The 22,511-nt window shown below is 43.0% G+C and overlaps 1 protein-coding gene across 1 annotated transcript; it reads left to right on the top strand.

The window, feature by feature from the left end:
- The first annotated feature begins 3,003 nt into the window (after positions 1 to 3,003).
- oprl1 (opiate receptor-like 1) lies at positions 3,004 to 21,166 on the top strand. The gene is made up of 3 exons (XM_078236140.1): positions 3,004 to 3,083; positions 17,025 to 17,380; positions 20,646 to 21,166. Exons 1-3 carry the CDS (start codon positions 3,067 to 3,069, stop codon positions 21,164 to 21,166), a joined length of 894 nt encoding a protein of 297 aa, XP_078092266.1. The 5' UTR covers positions 3,004 to 3,066.
- Positions 21,167 to 22,511: the final 1,345 nt, after the last annotated feature.

The following is a 22,511-nucleotide window of genomic DNA, read 5'->3' as shown; positions in this document are numbered from 1 at the left end:
GCGTTAGATAAATTGCAAATAGTAATAGCAGTCACAATTTGCACAGCAATGTCCCATAAATAGTATTGTGATAATGACCAATCAATCAATCTGTTTTCTTAGTGATGTGGGTTGAGGGGAGAGGATATCTGGGCTAACTTTTCCAATCCTCTTCAAATAGTGCCCTTGAATCTCTTGCATTCACCTGAGAGAGGGATGTTTAATGTCTCAACTTTACCTGCAGATCGCTTCAAGAAGAGAGGATTTAATATTTTGTTCAAGATTGTAGTATTAAGCTGAGGTTATAATAGTTTCTGGTAACAACCCTTCAGTTATCTGTTTATTCTAAACATCTTACCTTTCCACTTCAAAGATTATCATTCATTTTCAGTACGTTTGAAGAATGATGACTTTCCAAAATTCACTTCCAGGATGTGGGCGTTGCTGGCTAAGTGAGCATTTATTGCCCACCCCTAATTGCCCCTGAGAAGCTGGTGGTAAGCTTCTTTCCTGAAACAATGCAGTTCCTGCAAGTACACCCACAGGGAGGAAGTTCCAGGATTTTGACCCAGTGACAATGAAGGAACAGCGACATATTTCCAAGTCAGGATGCTGAGTGACTTGGGGGGAACGTCTGTACCTTGCCAGACTGGTCATTCTTAAGAACAAAGGAAAAATACAGAACAATCATTCTGCCCTACAATATTCCTTGTTTGAATTTTAAACATCTTAATTATTTTAAACACCTCAATCAAATCACCTCTTAACCTACCTATCTCTGGGGAATACTGTCCAAGTTTACACACTGTTCAATTCTAAATATCATCTGATCAATAATTTTTTTTAAACTTTCTACATGGTATGCATATCTTTCCTAAAGAATCTAAAAGCCAAACACAACATGGCCTGAGGTCTCATCACTTTCTGTTCAATTTCAGTAATACTTCATTGCTGTAGGAGCCCGGACTATGAACATTACTAGGTCATTGGTCTAAGGGAAAACCATTAGAACCAAACCCAATCCTGTCTTCTATTTCAGAGGGTCATAACACTCCTGTACACATTAATCCTCCAATCTAGTTGATTCATTAGTGTCGCAAGTAGACTTACATTAACACTGCAATGAAGTTACTGTGAAAATCCCTTAGTCGCCACATTCCGGCGCCTGTTCGGGTACACTGAGGGAGAAATTAGCATGGCCAATACTCCTAACCAGCACCTCTTTTGGGCTGTGGGAGCAAACTGGAGCACTCGGAGGAAACCCACAAAGACACGGGGAGAACGTGCAGACTCCACACAGACAGTGATGCAAGCCTGGAAGTGAACCCTGGTCCCTGGTGCTGTGAGGCAGCAGTATTAACCACCGTGCCGCCATGCCCCCTTACATTTAGTTGGTACACATTTGTTTTCCATCAATGTGTACCTGCAGAACAAATACTGATTATTTCACGGGATAGGTTCCATTAAGTAATAAGACTTTAAAAATAAAGCTGAATGCTTAAGTCTCCCCCCTCCTTGCCCCCATTGCAAAACAGATTAAGAAGATGAAGGATTAACAAAAAACATTCTCGAAGATGCGGTATCAACTGTGGAGGTAGCTCTTCCCACACAATCACTACTGTGATGTATCATGTTTTCGCGGTGAAATGAAGCTCTCTGTGCAGATATTCTAACGTTCCTTTACCAGTTGCAAATGGAAGTGGAATTGATTTTTTTCGGCTGAAGTATTCAGCAAGTGTTCATTCAAGAAGGGTTAAACAATGGCAGCTGGCAACTTACGACGCTGTGCCCAAAGGAAACGTCAAATCAATTTAATTACTTTTCCAGCAAGCCACTAACTGGTTGAACAATTTGTTAACGAAAAAAGCAGAACAAAACGATCAAAGTCATTAATACCTGTGATTATATATGTTGGGCCACAGTATGTCGCTGCATCGAGTGACTTGTCTATCATAAAATAACAACTGATCTGTTTAAGAGGCTTTTGTGGTGTGTGTTGTCAAAGGTTAGGGGGGGGGGACATCATAAATAACACGCTTATTATTCTTCAACTAATTAAATCTTCACTTGGCATCTTTGAGTCGTTTTCGCTACACCTAGGTCTACGACCATATAAATAATTAGGAAGCAGGCAACCTCAGGGCCAGGGGGTGTCTTATTCAGAGGTTTATTTCAGTGGCAGAGTCCCAATATTTCCCAGCGTGAAGATTTGATCAGGATAGTTAGTTTCGTCTGATCCGACTGTCCCCTAGTGGCAGACGCCAGGCTACATCCAGGGGGATGTTGCATTGCACTACAGGAAGGCTTTTGTAAAGGTATTGAAACCCGCAATTTTTTTTAAAGCAGATGACCACGGGCAACGGGCTGCAGAACAAGAAAAAAAAACTTGCGAGCTGCGCGTCGGATGAGATGGCACAGTTTGAAAGGGGGAGTCAGCACACTGGCACCAGACAAGCTCACGCTTAATGTTGGTCCGCAGTAACAGACTTGCAAGTATTACAAGTGTAACACTTCAAACCATCGCTGAGAACCTCCTCGGCCCCACCCGGTGGTTGGGGTGGGTGGAGACGTGTCTTAAGGCTCTCAAATTATAAAACTTGTCGATAATTTGAGCTCCTTCACTCTGTACGGGGCAGAACATCGAATAGGTTTCTGCCACATTCCAAGCCACGCTATGAAATAGGCTTCTGAAGTGCAACTGTTTGACAAGGGTACAGTGTTTGAAATATATTTCTGGATTTAAAAGATTGAGGTGCAACTGTAATCGTTTATAACAATGGATTTATTTACCAGTTACTGCCTGTGTGTGTATACTATCAGTCAAAATAAAAGCCACCTTGTATCTTGCTTTTGTGTTACTCTAGGTCCGGCTGCACCATGGATGTTGACACAGTCTGCGGTTTTGGGAGCTTTAAGCAGTACAGCTATTTTAACGATTCCGTTGATGAGAATTACACCATCCTCCTCGATCGCTGGTCTGAGAATATCACCGACCCGATCATGGAACGGTCAACCACGCTCAGAATCACCATCATTGTGGTCTACCTGTTTGTGTGCATCGTGGGGCTGGTGGGCAACTGTCTGGTAATGTACGTTATCGTCAGGTAAGGAGCCTGGGTTCTATCGGTTGAATATTGGGCATTTCAACATGTTTTTCCCTCTTAAAGTTCATGAAGCTAAAGGACAACTTGGTGTCCTGGTTACTGCCTTGGAGCGCCCTCATGAGGGGACCAGGTACATCAGACTGTCTGCAAATCCCTAATGTCCTAATGTTAAATACCGTATCAAAGTGAATATCAATATTTCATAAATTGTGACCAGTCAGACCCGTGGCTGATAAACTTTTACCGAAGAGCAAGTTGATAGAAAGGCTTCTATTTTACCAAGGGGTTGGCCCCATCTGGACCCAACTTAAAAAAGACGATCTGTGTCTAAAATTTGCCTTTCAGGAATATAAGATTTGACATTGAATTCATTACATGTTCTTAAAAAGATTTGCATAATAGTAAAATGAATGAATTGTTTATATATATGGTCGGGGGGGGGGGGGAAGGTACGAAATTCACCAACTCAAGCGTTTCGGGGTTTTTTTTTGATGGGTTTAATTTCACTGTCTTTGTAAGAACATCACAGTATGTGATACACGTTCAGAACTAAAACGCGCCCTTGTGTTCCGAAATAAAGCTGGCGTTTACTGCATTTGCCCGGTCCATGATTACTGAGACAGATCAGCGTTGCGGTGGAATATGTCAGTTTTGTAAGGGACTGCTGGAAGGAGGAAAAAATATATATTCATTTGAAATTCTGCTGGTCCGATTGTAGACTTTAAGGTTGACATCTATCAGATGTAACCACTGTCCAATTAAGTTCGTTAAATATTTTAGAGCTTGTATATGTGTTGCAAGCAATGGACCAGTCAAATTTCTTGAGTAATAAATATTTGCATTAATTCTTTCCCATACTCCACCACACACGCACGTGTGCCTGACTATTATAGAATATTACCTCATTATTCTGGTGTGAAGATTAGAATCCAAGAATAAACTGCCCATGTTGTTGATAAACTCCTTTTCCTGCAAATAACTGATTACATTTGCCTCCAGGCAACACTACCCTTGTATAATTTAGTTACAATAATACCATGCATTAGTCTTGTGCATTTTTTTAAAAAACATTTCTTTTACACTATAAAACTGGTATTTTTCTCTGGCTCCACTGTGGAGGATGAGTCCAATATTTTTACAGTCACTCCTAATTTAAAACACCAGGTGAAGTCATGGTTGAACTGAGAGGCAAAATCTTCCTGCCAACAGCAGGAATACATGTTCCTAAGTAGATTGACAGTGTGTTATATATTGTTCTTCTCTTCTTGCAACCCTTCTCCCCCGCCGCCGCCCCCCCCCCCCCCCCCCCGCCCCACATCTTTCCATCAGTAAATTTCTTGAGCTGGACTGAATGTTAGTATCTTCCTGAAACAACAAATGAAGTAGGTTCTAAATTCAACAGAAAATGCGTGAAACGGGGATTATTCCTTCTTCCCTTAGATTTTTAAACCCACGCTCTGGAGCATTTTAATTTGAGCTGAATTGTCTATGAAAATGCAGATTTGCTGGAGCCAAGAATGTAGGCAGCACATTTACATTTGTACACAGCCTTCCCATCTGTTGCCTTACACTCACAGCTTACTGACATGCATTTCTCTGGAGCGGGGGAAGAAGGGAAATGCTCTCTTGAACTGCTTATTGGGAAATTTGGGTTAAATTTGAAATGTATTTTTCTTTCTCAACTGAATGATTTTCGATCTAAAAATATATAGAAAAATAAATTCCCCATGGGTTTAATCTACAGTCAGTGAACCATCACTGTCCCAAAATGTCCTTAAATTGTAACCATTCCCTATTTATATAGTCACTGTTTCTGAGACTGCATTTCCATCATTTCCCACAGATTGAATTATAGCTACTTTACTCTTAACTGATGCATAATTGTCACCCTTTCCTGGATATATGCTATCTCATTAATTTCACAGAAACATGTTTTTTTCTCCCTTCAGACAGGAACTGTCACTCTCCTTCACTGAAATTTTTTTTCACTTTCCCTTTCACAGATAGGCACTCACCTCACTGACCCTCCCCTTTCATGAAGATCCATTGCACCATTCACAGACAGGTTTCCCTATCACAGATGCTTCCTTCTTTATAGCTGCAATCTTCCTCCTTCAATAAATTACTTGACCCTTGATTTGATACTTCCACTCCTCTTCAGCGGTTGTAACCCTTCCCCCTTCATGGAGTTTGTCTTCTTTCCTCTTCATAGGGGCTGTCTTCCATTCCCTTAGATGCACCAGTCCATTCACAGTAATGCCTTCCACATACTTCTTCACAGAGACATTTTTTTCCCCTTACGTGGAGATACAGTCTATCTTTTTCACAAGCTGGTGGTGCAACACTGGACTTAATAAAAATGGTACACATTTGCCTGCAGTGCCTTCCTTAGCTTCTGACACCAGTTATAATCTCACAACATCTAATAATGTAGTCAGATTATACCTAGAAAAATGTTCTTAAGCTACTGATGAAGCTGTTAAAGAGGCTTGGGCTGAAATCTGCAAATCTTTGGTGTTGTTGCTGTGTAGCTCTAATTGAAAATATGGAAAGCGTGATCTATCCAACAAAGCAAGAGGGAAGAGCTAGCCTTTAAAATTACACCTTCCATTTCTTTTCAGGACATTCAGGGCACGGTGGCACAGTGGTTAGCACCACTGCCTCACAACGCCAGAGACCCAGGTTCAATTCTGGCCTTGGGTGACTGTCTGTGTGGAGTTTTTACATTCTCCCAGTGTCTGCTTGGGTTTCCTCCGGATGCTCCGGTTTTCTCCCTCAGTCCAAAGTTGGTTTGGTGGGTTGACCATGCTATATTGCCCCTTAGTGTCCAAGGATTTGTAGGTTAGGTGGATTAGCGGGGTAAATATGTGGGAGTACGGAAATAGGGCCTGGGTTGGATGCTCTGTTGGAGAGTCAGTGCAGACTCGATAGGCTGAGTGGTCTCCTACATTGTCGGGATTCTATGAAAAGTGGGTTTGAAGTGTGGTTATGTCGTCAAATGTGGTGTTTTTGTGCATTCCAAACTTGCACAAATAGTTAATGAGAGAAGTGGTCTCCTAATCTGTTTTTGCGATATTTGGTTTGGAGGAGAATATTATACTGGACATTCCTTGGACATTACCATAAAATCTTTTGCAGACTGATGGAGTGACACCTCTTCCAGATGATGGTCCTCTGCTCATAACACTATAATGAATGGCAACACTTGTACTCTTTGTAAATAATACAATTTAACCATTGCTAAATTTATTGCTTTCTGTAGTGCAAGGCTTTCCATTCATTATAACTTATCACTAGTTCCACCTTGCATATCAACAGGCTTTTGGGCCAAATCAGTAATGTTTATAAACTGCGAAGAGCAAACCAGCTCAGAAGCCTTAACTGGAGCCTGAATCAAACAAAAGTACAAAAAATATATTTTGTTTTTTAACAACAGCTTGTACAATCTTGCAAATATAATGTGACAGGTAAGGGATAAATATGTAGGTATGTATTTCTGCTTGCAATTTTCCTGTAATATTTTGCTAAGTTGTGCCTTGGCGTTCATGCATAGATAACGTAGAAACAGGACCCTGAAGTAACACATACAGGGCTGATTTCCTGAGATACTGTAGGCATTAAAGAGCCACTGGAATAGTCAAGACGTCTCAAACTACGTCACTGCTTTAGCTGATGTTTAGCACAAGACGCCATCATGGTAATAAAATTGGAAGTGTGGGCTATGAATGGCCGCCCAGCAGATCATTACGAGTAGATTGAAAATTAAATTGCCTATGAGACTGTGCGTCAGTTTGGTGGATAACACTTCATAAAGCAATCTATTCTAACAACAGCCAGCTGAACACAGATAAACAAATCATTATTGAGCATTTCAAGCACTACTTAATGCCATGGTCAGCTTTCAGTATTTACTTACTGATAGGGACCAGCTGATGATCCTATGTTTAAAGAAGGCTTTTGAGAAGCTAGGGAGCTTTCCTGCGACACACTGTCAAGACTTCATCAACAGTCAATTAACATTTTCATGTGAAAAGATTGAGTGCAGTGCTACCTTGCACAGGAGTCACCATCAGAAAGGGAGTGTTTGGTAATGGGCATTTTGTTTGTCTTGGTCTGCTTGAAGAATTGGAGGAGGAGATGAGGGTGGGCAGAGCAGTGGGAGCTGCTGCAGGAGGGAGGGACAAGAGGTTGAGGAAGACTTGCAACGGGTGGATATCTGCACTCTAGCTATTCAGTGAGTGCGACTCCCACATTCACACGACCCACAACCAGCGCATGAGGAGGCTACCCTTTACTAAGGAGGTTATCACCGAGATCTGTGGCTTTATGGAATAAAAACTCAAACCTTACAGTACAGGCAGAACTACATTGTCTGTGGCCATCAAACTCACAGTACCATCTAGCTTTTATGGTACTGGAACCTTTCAGGTTGCCACATGTGAGATCAGTCACATCTCACAATCCTCTCCGTACTTCAGAATAATGGAGGTTGCTCCAGCTCTACACTCTGAAGAATCACTATGTCACTTCCGATTGCCCGTGAAGGTCAAAGGCAGAGAGATTGACTGATTTGACAGGGTTGTGGGATTCCTCATTGTCCAGACTCCAGGACGCCATTGACTGCACACACATGGTCATGTGAGCTCCTCATTTAAACTCCGAGAGGTTCAGGAGCAGGAAGCATTTCCATTGCCTCAGTGTGCGTGAGACCGACAGCAGTGCATCATGTGGGTGAATACCTGTTCTCCAGGGAGCTGTCACAATGCCTTTATGCTGTAAGTGTCATACATCCCACAGATCTTTGCATAGAAACTCAGCATGCATGACTGGGTGACAAATGGACAGCTCCTGACATGGCGGCTCATAACTTTCCTGAAAAAGTGTCAAACACCAAGCAAGCACTCGTAAACTGAGAGCCACGCCGCAGGAAGAGCACCAGAGGTTTCCAGGTAGAGATCCGGCACCTGGAAGGGGCACTTGTCGCCATCTAGTTGAAGAAAATCTTTGAGAGATGTGCCCTGCTATCGGGCTCCACAGAGCATTGTTATCTCATGATAGATCCTTCACAATGTCCATCATTTGTGTTCCAGCCTTTCAGTCCCTTCCCCATGAAAATTACAGTCAGAGTCACAGAAGAAGGCCCATCAAAACCATGCTGGCTCTTTGTGAAGCAATTTAATCAGTCCCATTCCCCTGCTGTATCTCTATAACCCTTCAGATTGTTTTCCTTCAAGTGCCCATCCATTTCCCTTTCAAAACCATTCATCATCTCCGCTTCCCTGACCCTCAAAGACTGCGTGTTCCAGGTCATTACCGGTCCCTGTGTAAAAATGTTTCTTCTGCACATCACCGCCTCCCATCAAACCTTCAAGCTATGTCCCCTTGTACCATCAGCTTTTAGGAATAGCTTTTCTAACCCTGGGCAACTCAATCTCCTTTGCTCCAAGAAGAACAACCCCAGCTTCTCCAATCGAACCCTGTAGTTAAAATCCCTCATCCCTGGAAGCATTCTCATAAATCTCCTTTGCACCCTCGGGAGGACTTCAGATCCTTTCCAAAGTGTGGTGACCAGAACTGGATGCAATACCCCAGTTGTGGTTAAACCAGAGCTTATACAGGTTCTTCATAACGTCCCTACTTTTATACTCCAATACTATAAAAAAAAGACCATTAATTCCACCTCTACCCAGTGTCAGCAGCTGAGGTAGACACTTCAGCTACCTGGCGAGGTGGAAGGCTGTGGGAAAACTGAACATTGCAATTCAGATGTCTTCCTGAGATGTCCTCAAGAGATTGTGGTCTGTGATGGCCTGCCTCAGACTACACGACCCTGGCTTCAGCAGGCTGGGTCTCTTGAAGACAGGCAACAATGGAGTAAGGAGGGAGGAAAAAGCGATGCAACCATTGGAGGAAGGTTAGGTTGTGACATCATGATTCCCACGGCACTATCTTGGGGCGGGTGTTCAGGCGACCCAGTAATCCGGGAGAGGTCTATAGGAATCAGAGACACTTTGCATTCTGCTTTCAAGGAAAGAGCTCAGAGATGCCACGGCAGCTGCTTGAACTTGTGTCGCACTACGGTAAGAGGGGGTAAGCTGGGTCTTGCTCATCTTGTATTTCCTTTGATGGATGAGGAGGTCTTGCTCCTGGGAGCCTGCAGTGATAAAGCTGGAAGGGTTAGGGTCTAGTGTGGGAGGATGCATGTGAGGAAATGAGACCAGATGGAGTTCAGGTCCTGCTACCACCTGTTGGTGATTTGTGAATGAGTGCATTGACAGGTGTATTTGTTTGTGTGAGATGCCTTACATGGTTGATGATCTGTGAGTTGTGTCGAAGATTTGCCTAGTGCTTATGAAGGAGACAACATCTTGAGGTGTGTGAATGCTGATGTACAGTTAGATGGTGGATGGAGTGTGGTGATGCTGGCAGTGGTGCAGTTATTGAGTATGTCTGTGAGATGAGATCTTACCACTCATTTCAAATTATTAAAGTTTTTGAAGCACTGGAGCCACCACATTCTGTGCCCAGGCTGTTGGCTGACATCTCGGGCAATATTTTCCTGCATGTGCCGCTTTAGCTGTCTCTGTAGCCTCCTTCACTCCTGTAAGAGGGCATTCCTTTTCCTTTGGGCCTCCTCCACCAGAGCCTCCACTTCCACATTCAAGAATCTAAGTGTCCTCCCTCTAGCTCCCCAAGCCATCCCTCAGTATTTTCTCCCTCAGCCTGTTAGTGCATTCAGTGGAATTGGGTAAGCACAGGCTACATCTACAAAAGCAGGAAAATTGTTTCTAATCGGCGATTTAATACTAAACCTATAGTTGTCACTGTTGTCTCTTGCTGGCAGGTCTGAACCATGATAATTATCAATTAGCCCAAAAACTGGAGCTAAATCCACACCATCAAACAGCATTTCCCATTAGCACAGCACACACTTAATGTTAATTTTCATTCTTGCCAAGTAACCCCTGCGTATTTATGGCCGATAATTTCAAGGCTGTTGAAAAGCATTTCACAAATGTAACATAATCAAGATCAACAAAGGGTTATATAATTCAGATGTAATTACTTCGAATTACAGCTACCGTTAAGGCTGATGAGACATCACTTGATGGTAGTGGAGACTCTATTGTTAGCTACTGCCAGTGAAATTGTAAATTCAATCTCCTACATCCAGTTATGGTGTACAAGACAAACATATAAATCTGTGATTTATGATCAAAGTTAAAATTATATCCAATTTTATGGAAGGCTAAGCTATCAGTAGCAGTAAAACTAAAGATAACCTTTTAAATTTGAACACTTTTACATCCCAGACTTGTCGGGTTTTAGGTATTTGTAAATTCAAATCCCCTTCTTCAACACATTTCAATCCTTTGGTCCCCCCTTTCTAATTTTTTAATTTGACTATAATGTATAAAATCAGCTCCAAGATTTTAGTTATGCCCACTTGAGCTATTATTTTAGCATTTTTAATGAATTTTCACTTGCTCTTGGAGAGGGTGCCTGTGCAGCACCGAGGAACGCAGCAGGATTGGTGACGTGGAGGCTGGGCCGACCTCAATGGGGGGGGGCCTCACATGAAGAATTTTCAAGGGACTCTTGCCTGGTGACCAGTCGGATGGATTGCCTCACTCATGGGAAGAAGCAGGAATGAGTGCCAAGAGGCTGATGGCATGGCTGGACATTCAGTGAGGAGCATTGGGGATGAAGGGGTTGACGTATGAGGAGAGATTAAACAGTTTGGGCTTGTGCTCGCTGGAGTTTAGGAGGTTGAGAGGGGATCTGACCGAGGTATATAAAATTTTAAAAGAGATTGATAAATGTAGACCAAATGTTTCCTCTTATGGGGCAATCTCGAACAAGAGGTCACAGGTATAGTTTACAAGGCAGTAGATTTAAAACTGAGGTGAGGAGGAACTACTCCCTGCAGAGGGTGGTGAATTTGTGGAACTCGCTGCCCCATTGCATGGTGGAATCTGAATTGTTGAATGGTTTCAAGAAGTAGATAGATATATTTCTAATAAAAAAGAGGAACATGAGAAACAAGTAGGGAGGTGTATTTGAGACCAGGTCAGCCATGACTAGATTGAATGGCGGAGCAGGCTCAAAGGGCTGAATTTGCCTAGTTCTTCTCCTAATTAGTATGTTCCTATGAGCACCTTGCCTGTTTAGCAGAAATGTGTGTAAGCTATTTTCAATCACCAGTTTTTAGCTCAAAAGATTGGTTTCCAGTATCATCCCTACATCATCCAGCCACTGAATAAAACAACATGATGCAAGTTTGTAGACAGAGTCTAAACAGTGGCTTGCTAGGCCATGACACTTGAGTTATCATTGGATACCTCCTAAGGGGTCAGTGTCCTCCTGATCCAGTGATTCCATTCGGAGAGAATGAGATTATGCAGAGCACAGCAGAAAACAACATTGATTCAACATTCCAGGGCAGATGGGCGCCAGCTTGAGCTGTGTAAATTGTTGATAGGAGGTAGAATATACCATGACGAACAGGAAATTTGCAGCTTTCCTAAACTATTGTGCCGGTGGAAATGGTAATTGATCAGTCTTTTTATTCTGTAAGCAATCTCTTTTATTGACATTCTGATTTCAATCCCTAAGAGACGGTATATAGCCGATTAAAAATAGTTGAACTTTATCTCAAAATGGGTGATTGCATAAGCTCTTTATGTTCAGGACAATCATATAATTGCAGATCTATTATTAACAGTGAGTCGGTGAATATGGGAGATATTTGTGAGGAATAGAGGGAGACAAGTGGAGTAAGTGAATAATAGTAAAGTGTTTTTTTTTAATGCTTTCCAATCAATGACAAGTTCCATTTCTACAGTGCTGCATTTGTGTGGGAAGAAGAAGTGAGGAGAAAAAAGCAAAAGGTGTTCAGCAGTTGGGGGAAAAAGGAAAAACGTAGGTGTCAGAGTGGGTGCTGCTTGTCTGAAAGAAAGACTTCAAGGAGATCTTTGAAAACAAGGTGGCAAAGTAGAATGAAATGGGCAGCAAGTTCCAGAGGATATAACAAAGCTGTTAAAAGTACGATCCATAATGGGGAACAAAGGTAAGAAACAAGAAAGAGTCTGGCGACAAAGGAGGAGAGGATGAGTGCAGAAATCTGAGGTTAGAGGTGTTCACTCAGAGAAGAAAGATATTAGGCTATAAAGTTTACCAGAAACTCCCATGTTCACTTTTGTCAGCTCTCAAGTTAACTTTTCAATTTCTCTCCTGAGTAGCTCTCCTCTACTTAAACACCAATTAATTCAGAATTCTGTTCCTTACATCCTGTTCTGTATAAAACCCCTTTATCAACTATCACCCTTATTCTTGTCAATCCTCATTAATAGTGAAATCCCTGCCTTTAACAGCCCACTCTTTAGCTTCTCTCTACACACTCGCAAGAAACAATACTTCTTACTGTATTCCAATATATGTGACAATAATAAATCAATTCATTTCAATTCAATGTCGTCTCTGTAGGCTCTCTTATGGCACCCTGGATGAGGGCGACAGTTCCTCCACCTCTCTGCCAGTCATAGAGGTTTACAGCATGGAAACAGGCCCTTCCACACAACTTGTCCATGCCGCCCTTTTTTTAAATCCCTAAGCTAGTCCCAATTGCCCGCATTTGGCCCATATCCTTCTATACCCATCTTACCCATGTAACTATGTAAACGCTTTTTAAAAGACAAAATTGTACCCACCTCTACTACTACCTCTGGCAGCTTGTTCCAGACACTCGCCACCCTCTGTGTGAAAAAAATGCCCCTCTGGACCCTTTTGTATCTCTCCCCTCTCACCCTAAACCTATGCCCTCTAGTTTTAGACTCACCTACCTTTGGGAAAAGATATTGACTATCTAGCTGGTCTGTGCCTCTCATTATTTTACAGACTGCTATAAGATCACCCCCTCAGCCTCCTACGTTCCAGAGAAAAATGTCCCTGTCTATCTAGCCTCTCCTTATAACTCAAACCATCAAGTCCCAGTAGCATCCTAGTAAATATTTTCTACACTCTTTCTAGTTTAATAATATCCTTTCTATAATAGGGTGACCAGAACTGTACAAGTATTCCAAGTGTGGCCTTATCAATGTCTTGTACAACTTCAACAAAACATCCCAACTCCCGTTTTCAATGTTCTGACCAATGAAACCAAGCATGCTGAATGCCTCCTTCACCACTCTGTCTACCTGTGACTCCACGTTCTAGGAGCTATGAGCCTATACCCCTAGATCTCTTTGTTCTGTAACTCTCCCCTACCATTAATTGAGTAAGTCCTGCCCTGGTTCAATCTACCAAAATGCATCACCTCGCATTTATCTAAATTAAACTCCATCTGCCATTCGTCGGCTCACTGGCCCAATTGATCAAGATCCCATTGCAATCCGAGATAACCTTCTTCACTGTCCACTATGCCACCAATCTTGGTGTCATCTGCAAACTTACTAACCATGCCTCCCATATTCTCATCCAAATCATTAATATAAATGACAAAAAACAGTGGACCCAGTACTGATCCCTGAGGCACACCGCTGGTCAGAGGTCTCCAGTTTGAAAAACAACTCTCTACAACCACCCTCTGGCTTCTGTCAAGAAGCCAATTTTGTATCCATTTAGATACCTCACCCTGGATCCCTTGAGATTTAAATTTATGCAACAACCTACCATGCAATACCTTGTCAAAGGCCTTGCTAAAGTCCATGTAGACAACATCAACTGCACTGCCCTCATCTGTCTTCTTGGTTGCCCCTTCAAAAAACTCAATCAAATTTGTGAGACATGATTTTCCACTCACAAAGCCATGCTGACTGTTCCCAATCAGTCCTTGCATCTCTAAATGCCTGTAGATCCTGTCTCTCAAAATACCTTCCAACAACTTACCCACCACCGATGTGAGGCTCACCGGCCTGTAGTTCCCAGGCTTTTCCCTGCAGCCCTTTTTAAACAAAGGCACAACATTTGCCACCCTGTCACTGTGCCATCCTCAGAGTCCGCACCAATTGAAGAGTGCACAGCCATGTTGCTGAGCGAACCCTCTGAGGTGGAGCCTGCTCAGGCCCAGCCTGCCAGAGGGTGACGACCAATGTAATCTGGGCCAAAAAGGCAGCACAGTCAGCAGTATGCCTTTAATGCCACTGTCAGCGAGAGGATGCGAGGTGGGTGGTGGGGGGGGGGGGGGGGTCACCAAGACGCAGCACCCACAGACATAAGCTTACGGTGCAGTGAGCACAGCAGTGGGCTTGCACAACTGTGTACAGTTTCTGGTCACCCTATTGTAGAAAGGATATTATTAAGCTAAACTATTAAACTAAAGAAAGAGCGCAGAAAAGATTTACTAGGATGCTACCGGGATTTGATGGTTTGAATTATAAGGAGAGGCTGGAGATAGACTGGGACTTTTTTCTCTGGAGCGTAGAAGGCTGAGGGATGATCTTATAGAGGTCTATAAAATAATAACAGATCAGCTTGATAGTCAATATCTTTTCCCAAAGGTAGGGGAGTCTAAAACTAGAGGGCATAGATTTAAGATGAGAGGGGAGAGATACAAAAGTGTCCAGAGGGGCAATTTTTTCACACAGAGGGTGGTGAGTGTCTGGAACAAGCTGCCAGAGGTAGTAGTAGAGGCGGGTACAATTTTGTCTTTTAGAAAGCATTTAGACAGTTACATGGGTAAGATGGGTATAGAGGGATATGGACCAAATGCGGGCAATTGGGATTACCTTGGGGATTTAAAGAAAAAGGGCGGTGGCATGGGCAAGTTGGGCCGAAGGGCCTGTTTCCATGCTGTAAACCTCTATGACTCTATAAGTGACTTTTGTTTTGTAAATATCGTGTATTAATCAGTTCAAACTGGATGTTTTTTTTGTTTCACCTAACTGTCATGAAGAAAATTGACAATTTTGCTCACAAGTCCTCACAAGTATTCGATGGGTTTTGGCCTCAGCAATGCCTCAGCACTTGGGGCAGCAAACGTTATTACTGAGGCAGTGATACGACATTGGGTTCGTTGCGTGGTTTTGTGTGAAATGTTTGTGGAGGAGGCAGTGCCTTTGGTCTCAGATGGAAAGAAAGCCTTGACAGTTTAGCTGAAGGAACACTGACTCAAGGCCTCCCTGGTGACCCTGCCTCCCTGAACGTTCATCATTTCTGCCTCTTTGTCCTCGCCATTTGTCTGCTCGAGCTCTGCACCTGAGTCATCATTGGATACCTCCTCTGAGGCACCTGCCTCAGTGTCATCCTGATCCAGTGATTCCCCTTGGAGAGAGCAAGATTATGCAGAGCACATCAGACAACAATGTTGATTCAATGTTCCAGGGCGGGTGGGCGCCAGCTTGAGCTGTGTTAAATTCTGGCCATTATTTTTGCCAGTTTAAAAAAAAATCCTGGGAGGTTTCCATTAGACGTAATCATGGACTATTAAATAGTTCCAGATTAGCATTGCTATCATATAAACTAGGGTGGCACAGTGTTAGCACTGCTGCCTCACAGCACCAGAGATCCGGGTTCAATTCCAGCCTTGGGTCACTGTCTGTGTGGAGTTTGCACATTCTCCCTGTGTCTGCGTGGGTTTCCTCCGGGTGCTCCGGTTTCCTCCCACAGTCCAAAGATGTGTAGGTTAGATGGATTTGCCATGGTAAATGTGTGGGGTTATGGGAATAGGGTAGGGGAGATGACCAGGGTAAGCTACTCTGTCAGAAAGTCGGTGCAGACTCGATGGGCCAAATGGACTCCTCCTGCACTGTAGAGATTCTATGAAACAATGATGGAAAAACAATTATCAATTGCATAAAAGCAAATTAGCGGGCTTCATAATTCCAGTTTCAGAATAGAATTTGGGTAAATTTGCTTTCATCTTTGACAATTTAACAGTTATGCATCAAACCTGCCTCATTTGTCTTATCTTTCAATATTCATGAAACAATAAAAATGTATTTTCCTCAACTATTATTTGAATGTTAAAGGGCATGGTGTTGCTGCAATAGTTGATTTGTAATTCTATTGCGGTGTATTATTTTTATGGAATATGAACAGGATACCATTTTGCATGTTTGAACACAATGCGGAGAATAGCTGTTCAAAGTCTTTAATAGCCATGCAAACTATTACATATTTATGATGTGTAATACTTTGACCCTTTCAGTTTGTACAATATCTATCGTGCTGTTTTGCCCTTCACTGAAAACTATCATTTGATGACTCGCTGGCTGTCAATCCAAACCAAATTGAATTTTTAGATATAAATTTCTGTCAGACCAGAACGTGTTGGCATACCAGGGCTTCCATTTCATCTATCTGTACTTATCTTTGCATAGACTCAGGATTATCATGACAAGAAACGAATAAGAACACTGAAGTATGTATGACAAAGGATAGAAAATGGGATCAGAATAGATAGGCCCACTTGAAGGGCCACCATTGGCATGGATACAATAGAAGGAAAAGTCTCCGCTCTATGCCATCATTTGAATAGTTACGTAGAAAAATCTTATTACTTACAAGTCATTGATGTTTACAGAATAATTCACATCTGTGCACTGGGATGATTTAGCAGTACTATCTGTGCTGTGGCTTACTGGTTTGCACTGTAGCAGAGGTAGAACAGCAAACAAAGGATTGTGGTTTCAGTAAAGCTCAATAAAATACAATAACAGAAAATTACTCTGGTGACAGAAATCTCGCTGTAAGTAAAACAATACTAGGGGATAATCTTCACAAAAACAGTAGGATGAACATTGGATGGGCTTCGCAATGACTTGTTAATCCACTCGGTCAGATTAATTATAAAGAGAATTTTGCCTCGTCTCTATTCTATCTTTACCAAAACAAAGTTTCAGTATCTTGAGCAGTGATGTATCAATCTGATCATCTTTTTCAGTTGTGCTGCTTAAATTCCCAATGAAACTCAATGACTTTCATGAGACCCATTTCTTTCAGATATACAAAGATGAAGACGGCAACAAACATCTATATTTTCAACCTGGCCCTTGCGGATGCACTAGAATTAATCACGCTACCTTTCCAGGCAACTGACACCCTGCTGGGATTCTGGCCTTTCGGGAATATACTCTGTAAAATTGCAATATCGATCGACTATTACAACATGTTCACCAGTATCTTTACTCTGACAGTGATGAGCGTTGATCGGTACATAGCCGTCTGCCATCCTGTTAAAGCATTAGATATAAGAACTCCTTACAATGCAAAGGTTGTCAATGTGTGCATCTGGGTACTTGCTTCTGTGATTGGAATTCCAGCAATGATTATGGGATCGGCTGACATGGAGAACAATGGTAAGTCACAAGCAACATTTTCATTATTTATATATATGTATATCCAATCTGTATCATAAAAAGAAACACTGGGTTGGATTTTACCACCCCTGGTGATGTGTTTTCAGTGTGGTGAAGGGGGGAGGGGTGGGCAGGGGCATGTAGAATACGGAGGGGAGGGCATGTAAAATACGGAGGGGAGGGCATGTAAAATATGGGGGGGGCGGTGCAAACCAACCAGCTTCCCAGCCACTCCCCATTTGACACCATAATACAGAAAGTGGATGGATGCCAAAATCAACAGCCTGTCTGCAATTTTTAAATAAATAATTATAAGTTAATACCAAGCCAACTGACCCGAATAATATGATGCTCATGTCATCATACAGCTAGCGTGGACTGGCAGACAGCAGTAGGCAGCCAGTTTTTTTTTTAAAGCAAACTGCTTTAAAGGCAGGAAGGAAAGGGGTGTACAACCTTTATTGAGGGTACCCTGTGTACATCGGGGGCACCCCCCCTCCCCCAAAGATAATACCCCTCTTTTATTCCTCCTGCCTAGCCTCTGAAACCTGATCCCACACACTCCTCCCAGTCCCCAAAGGCTCCCCATCCAGGGGCGGCATGGTGGCGCAGTGGTTATCACTGCTGCCTCACAGCTCCAGGGGCCCGCATTCGATTCCCAGCTTGGATCACAGTCTGTGTGGAGTTTGCACATTCTCCCCATGTCTGCGTCGGTTTCCTCCAGGTGCTCCAGTTTCCGTCCAAAGACGTACTGGTTAGGTGAATTGGCCATGCTAAATTCTCCCTCAGTGTACCCGAACAGGCACCGGAGTGTGGCGACTAGGGGATTTTCATAGTAACTTCATTGCAGTGTTAATGTAAGCCTACTTGTGACTAATAAATAAACTTTTAACTTTACTTTTTAACTGGGCGTGAATGCCTTGTTGTTTTCACCTGTGGCTCTTCATGCAGCCCCAGAAGCAGATACTAGTGCGTTTTGGTGCTTCTGAGGCTGCTGGAGTTCCCAGCCAGTCAGGTTGGCTGGCAGCTCTGCAGGGTGGGACTTCTTCCCCACTGACCACTCTCACCTTCCACAATGTGCCATTTTCGTGGGGTGATTTTGTTTAGTGTGAGTTGGCTGACGATTTACATTTCCTTCAGGAGTGGTGGGGGGGGGGGGGGGGGAGAGGCAAAGTAATCTGCTATCCCGGACCCATGTAAAATTAAGGCCTGTGTTTCATAATGGACATTGTTCCATCAGTAACAGTTCATTGCTGATGGATTTCACCTTGGGTACACTCAATGCCTGCTTATTGAGATGAAAGTCTCTTCTATCGATTGTTTAAAAGGATCTAACATGAAGCGATTTGGATATTCCAAATCCAACATGACAGAATGGAAAGTAGAATTGTTACACTCATTCAGTTTCAAGTGCTCTTCGGAAACTGAGATTAGTGCACATTGATGGGGTACCCTAAGCAGGATTTTGAATGCATCTAACCTGTCTTGTTTTTGGCCTGAGGGTGTTTAATGCTGAGATTGAAATTAAAATATAATTTTATCTTCAACACTGTGAAACCTACAAAGAAAAGCAACAGCAAAGGTTGCCTTCCCATTGCCTACTCATTCACCAGAGGAGGGTAATGTCGATGGCTGCCCTCGCCCCCCCCCCCCCACACACACACACACACACAGTTGAGGCCCTTAAATGGCCAATTAAGATCAACTGAAGGACTGTTTCTTACTGGATTCTAATTTGTAGGCTGGCAGGAGGAGGTCAGGGATGGAGGAGGGAATGTCTGTGTGGGTTTCCGCCGGGTGCTCCGGTTTCCTCCCACAGTCCAAAGATGTGCAGGTTACGTTGATTGGCCAGGCTAAATTGACCCTAGTGTCAGGGGTACTAGCAGAGTAAATACGTGGGGTTACAGGAATAGGGCCTGGGTGGGATTGTTGTCGGTGCAGACTTGACGGGCCGAGTGGCCTCCTTCTGCGCTGTAGGGATTGTGTGCTTCGGGAATTCCTCCCTGACATAGCCCCTTTTCTGATTGCGTTCCCTACCATTTCCCCCAACCCCAAAGTTATACTTTCACCACCTCTTTCTCCCATCCCCCAGTCACATTCCATGTGCCAGCATGGTTCTCAAACACGTGCTGCCCTGCGTTCATGGCCATGGGCACTTTCACAGTCACTGACAGTGCAGCCTTCACCCAGTCAGGGTGCAGGTCTGCCTGTAGCTCTAGACAGATTTTAGTGATCATGTCTTAAGGGAAATGGAGGCATCAAACGCACTGTTCCTCACTGTAATTGAGCAGGAGAATTGTTTCCTGAAGGCCCGAGATTTTTGAACACCCAACTTCTGCTCCTCCTCCTCCTCTCCCTTTAAGCAGCTTGCCCTCCTCTGCGCCCTTCTGCTCATCCTCCCTCTCACGTTGCAGGGGAATAGAATCTACAGCACCCACGACTGGGAGCAAGTGCTATGAAGAGATCCAAGGACTTCAACATATGCCACACCATTCCCTGTAGACGTCACCAAATTTAAATGACAGTACAAGTCATCAAACACTTATACCAATTTAGGAGCAGCCCTAGCAGGGGGTTCCTTTTGTTGCTGATTATGTTCAGCTCTGTGAGGTAGGGCATTAGCTGTGGTGCTGAAGTAGCATTTGGGCAGTCACATCAATTTTAACACATTGTTTAACACCATGGTCTGCTTACTCTGCATAATTTTGGTACATTTTCCTCACGCCCTTGCTACTAAATGACCTAAAATCACATTGGGGTGGCTATAGCAGAAATGTGTGAGGGTGGCATGGGTACCATTGTCCAAAATGCTGAAAATATGAGCAACATGAGACACATTTTGTGGTGTATGCCTTTAAACTGAGGATATTGAATTGAATCACAGAACTGTTACGGTGTAGAAGGAGGCCATTTGGCCCATCATGTCTGCATCAGCTCTCCAAATGAGCATTGCAACTTAGTGGCAATCCCCTGGCTTTTCCCCACACCCCTGTACATTATTTCTATTCAAGTAATCATCTAATGCCCTCTTGAATGCCTCGATTGAATCTGCCTCCCTCACACTTCCAGGCAATGCATTTCAGATCCGAACCACTCATTGTGTGGAATCTGCACATGCGGGTCCAGTTTTAATTTGCCCTCGCGTGAAATGCCACTAGGGGAGCAACTAGTAATGCAAACATGTACAGGATGGTTGCAGCTAACCTGATTCAGAATATTTAAGTGGTAACACATCTTAACTTGCTTTCTGTTCCTTTTGTTCCAGAAATTGAATGTCTTCTGGTTCATCCACAACCCCACAGTTACTGGAAGCCCACAATTGAAATTGCCGTGTTTCTTTTTTCCTTCGTCATTCCAGTTGCGATCATAACAGTTTGCTACACATTAATGCTCCGGAGGTTGAGAAGTGTGCGTGTGCTTTCTGGGTCAAAGGAGAAGGACAGGAACTTGCGCAGAATCACAAGAATGGTCTTGGTGGTTGTTGCAGTCTTCATCATCTGCTGGACCCCAATCCACATTCTAGTGTTAGTGCAAGCTGTCTGTAATCATGAAATCATGACAATTATGCCAAGCTGGTATTTTTGTGTTGCTCTTGGCTATGCCAATAGCAGCCTGAATCCGGTTCTTTATGCCTTTCTGGATGAAAACTTCAAACGGTGCTTTAAAGAGTTCTGCTTCCCCTCCATTTTTAAAAAAGAACTTAAGGTGTCAAACGGGATGAGAAGTATCACCAAAGGTGTTGCTTACTCATGTAAGAATACAGATGGCACAGAAAACGTTGCATGACTAGAGGTGGCGGCGACTCAATCAGCTACTGGCCATCAGGAGAACAAATTTAACTTAAATATGGAGCCGACTTGAATTACATCGGCCTTTGACCTGCTCCTACTTTAAAATGAATGTGGCAGGCGCATTACTGGCTGCGATAAATCAATTGCTGTTTATTTTAAAATGACTAAACCCCCAATTAGTGAGGCATATCACAATGACAAATGAGTCCGAGAATCTGATATGAAATGAATTGGAAATTCAAAAGAAAAATACAGGCAAGTTTTTTTTTATTTGTTCATGGGATGTGAACATCGCTGGCTGGGCCAGCATTTATTGTCCATCCCAGAGGGCATTTAAGAGTCAACCGCATTGCTGTGGATCTAGACTCACATGTAGGCCAGGCCACATAAGGACAACAGACTTCCTTCCCTGGAGGACATGAGTGAACCAGATGGGTTTTTACAACAACTGACAATGGTTGTCATTAGACTTTTAATTCCAGTTTTTTTTTTATTGAATTCAAATTTCACCATCTGTGGTGGTGGTATTCGAACCCAGGTCCACCAGGGGATTAACCTGGGTGCCTGGACTACTAGTCCAGTGACAATATCACTACGCCACCGCCTCCCCTATTAACACAACAGTCATCTTCTTCAGATAAGATGAACTTCCCGCTCAAAATTTGTGATAGGTTACGCAACTCTTTAAGCTACTGTGATCTCTGGCTACACAAAATAGCAGCATTGGATTATGTCGGCTATATAAATGAACATTGGATGATAAAGATGTCATTGCTTGGTAGTGAAATAGTCAGTCCTTTCATCACCGCAAAATTAATAATGATGTTAATGTCTGCCTTTTGTGACTGAATGCAAAGCAATTTTTGCAAATTTTAATATTTTGGTTAGGGGCTATTTAACTACAAGCACAGAATAATCTTCCAAAGTATTACATATCTTTGGATTCATGCTGCTGAGGTTATATAGCCGAGAGGAAAAAATTAAATGGACATTTGCATTTTATAATAAGTTAGTCATCAATGTTCCAAAATATCCATATGACTGCCATTAAACCTACTGCAGAATGCAAGCTGAAATATTGCTGCTTACTGGCCTGCCATTTGACGGTAGCATGAGAAAATAATTGCTTTTTAACTTTTATCATTTGTGGCTGTTTACAGCTTACACTAAATGGGAGTGGGAATAAACCATTTGGTCCCCGAGCCTGTTTCGCCATTCAAAAAGATCATGGCTGATCTCGCTCTGGCTTCAAATCCATTTCCGTCTACCCTCGATAGCCTTTGACTCCCTTGTTAGTCAAGAATCTATCTACCTCTGCCTTAAAAGTATTATTTGACCCA

Source organism: Mustelus asterias, chromosome 20, assembly GCF_964213995.1.
Source record: "Mustelus asterias chromosome 20, sMusAst1.hap1.1, whole genome shotgun sequence".
Lineage (NCBI taxonomy): Eukaryota > Metazoa > Chordata > Chondrichthyes > Carcharhiniformes > Triakidae > Mustelus > Mustelus asterias.
Note: the sequence above shows the minus strand (reverse complement) of the source record. Positions and strands in the feature narration are given on the sequence as shown.

Bases quoted from the DNA above. Each gene is read 5' to 3' on its own strand.
- oprl1 (XM_078236140.1), top strand. The intron at 17,381-20,645 runs GTAAGTCACAAG...CTTTTGTTCCAG, and splicing joins GGCTGACATGGAGAACAATG to AAATTGAATGTCTTCTGGTT.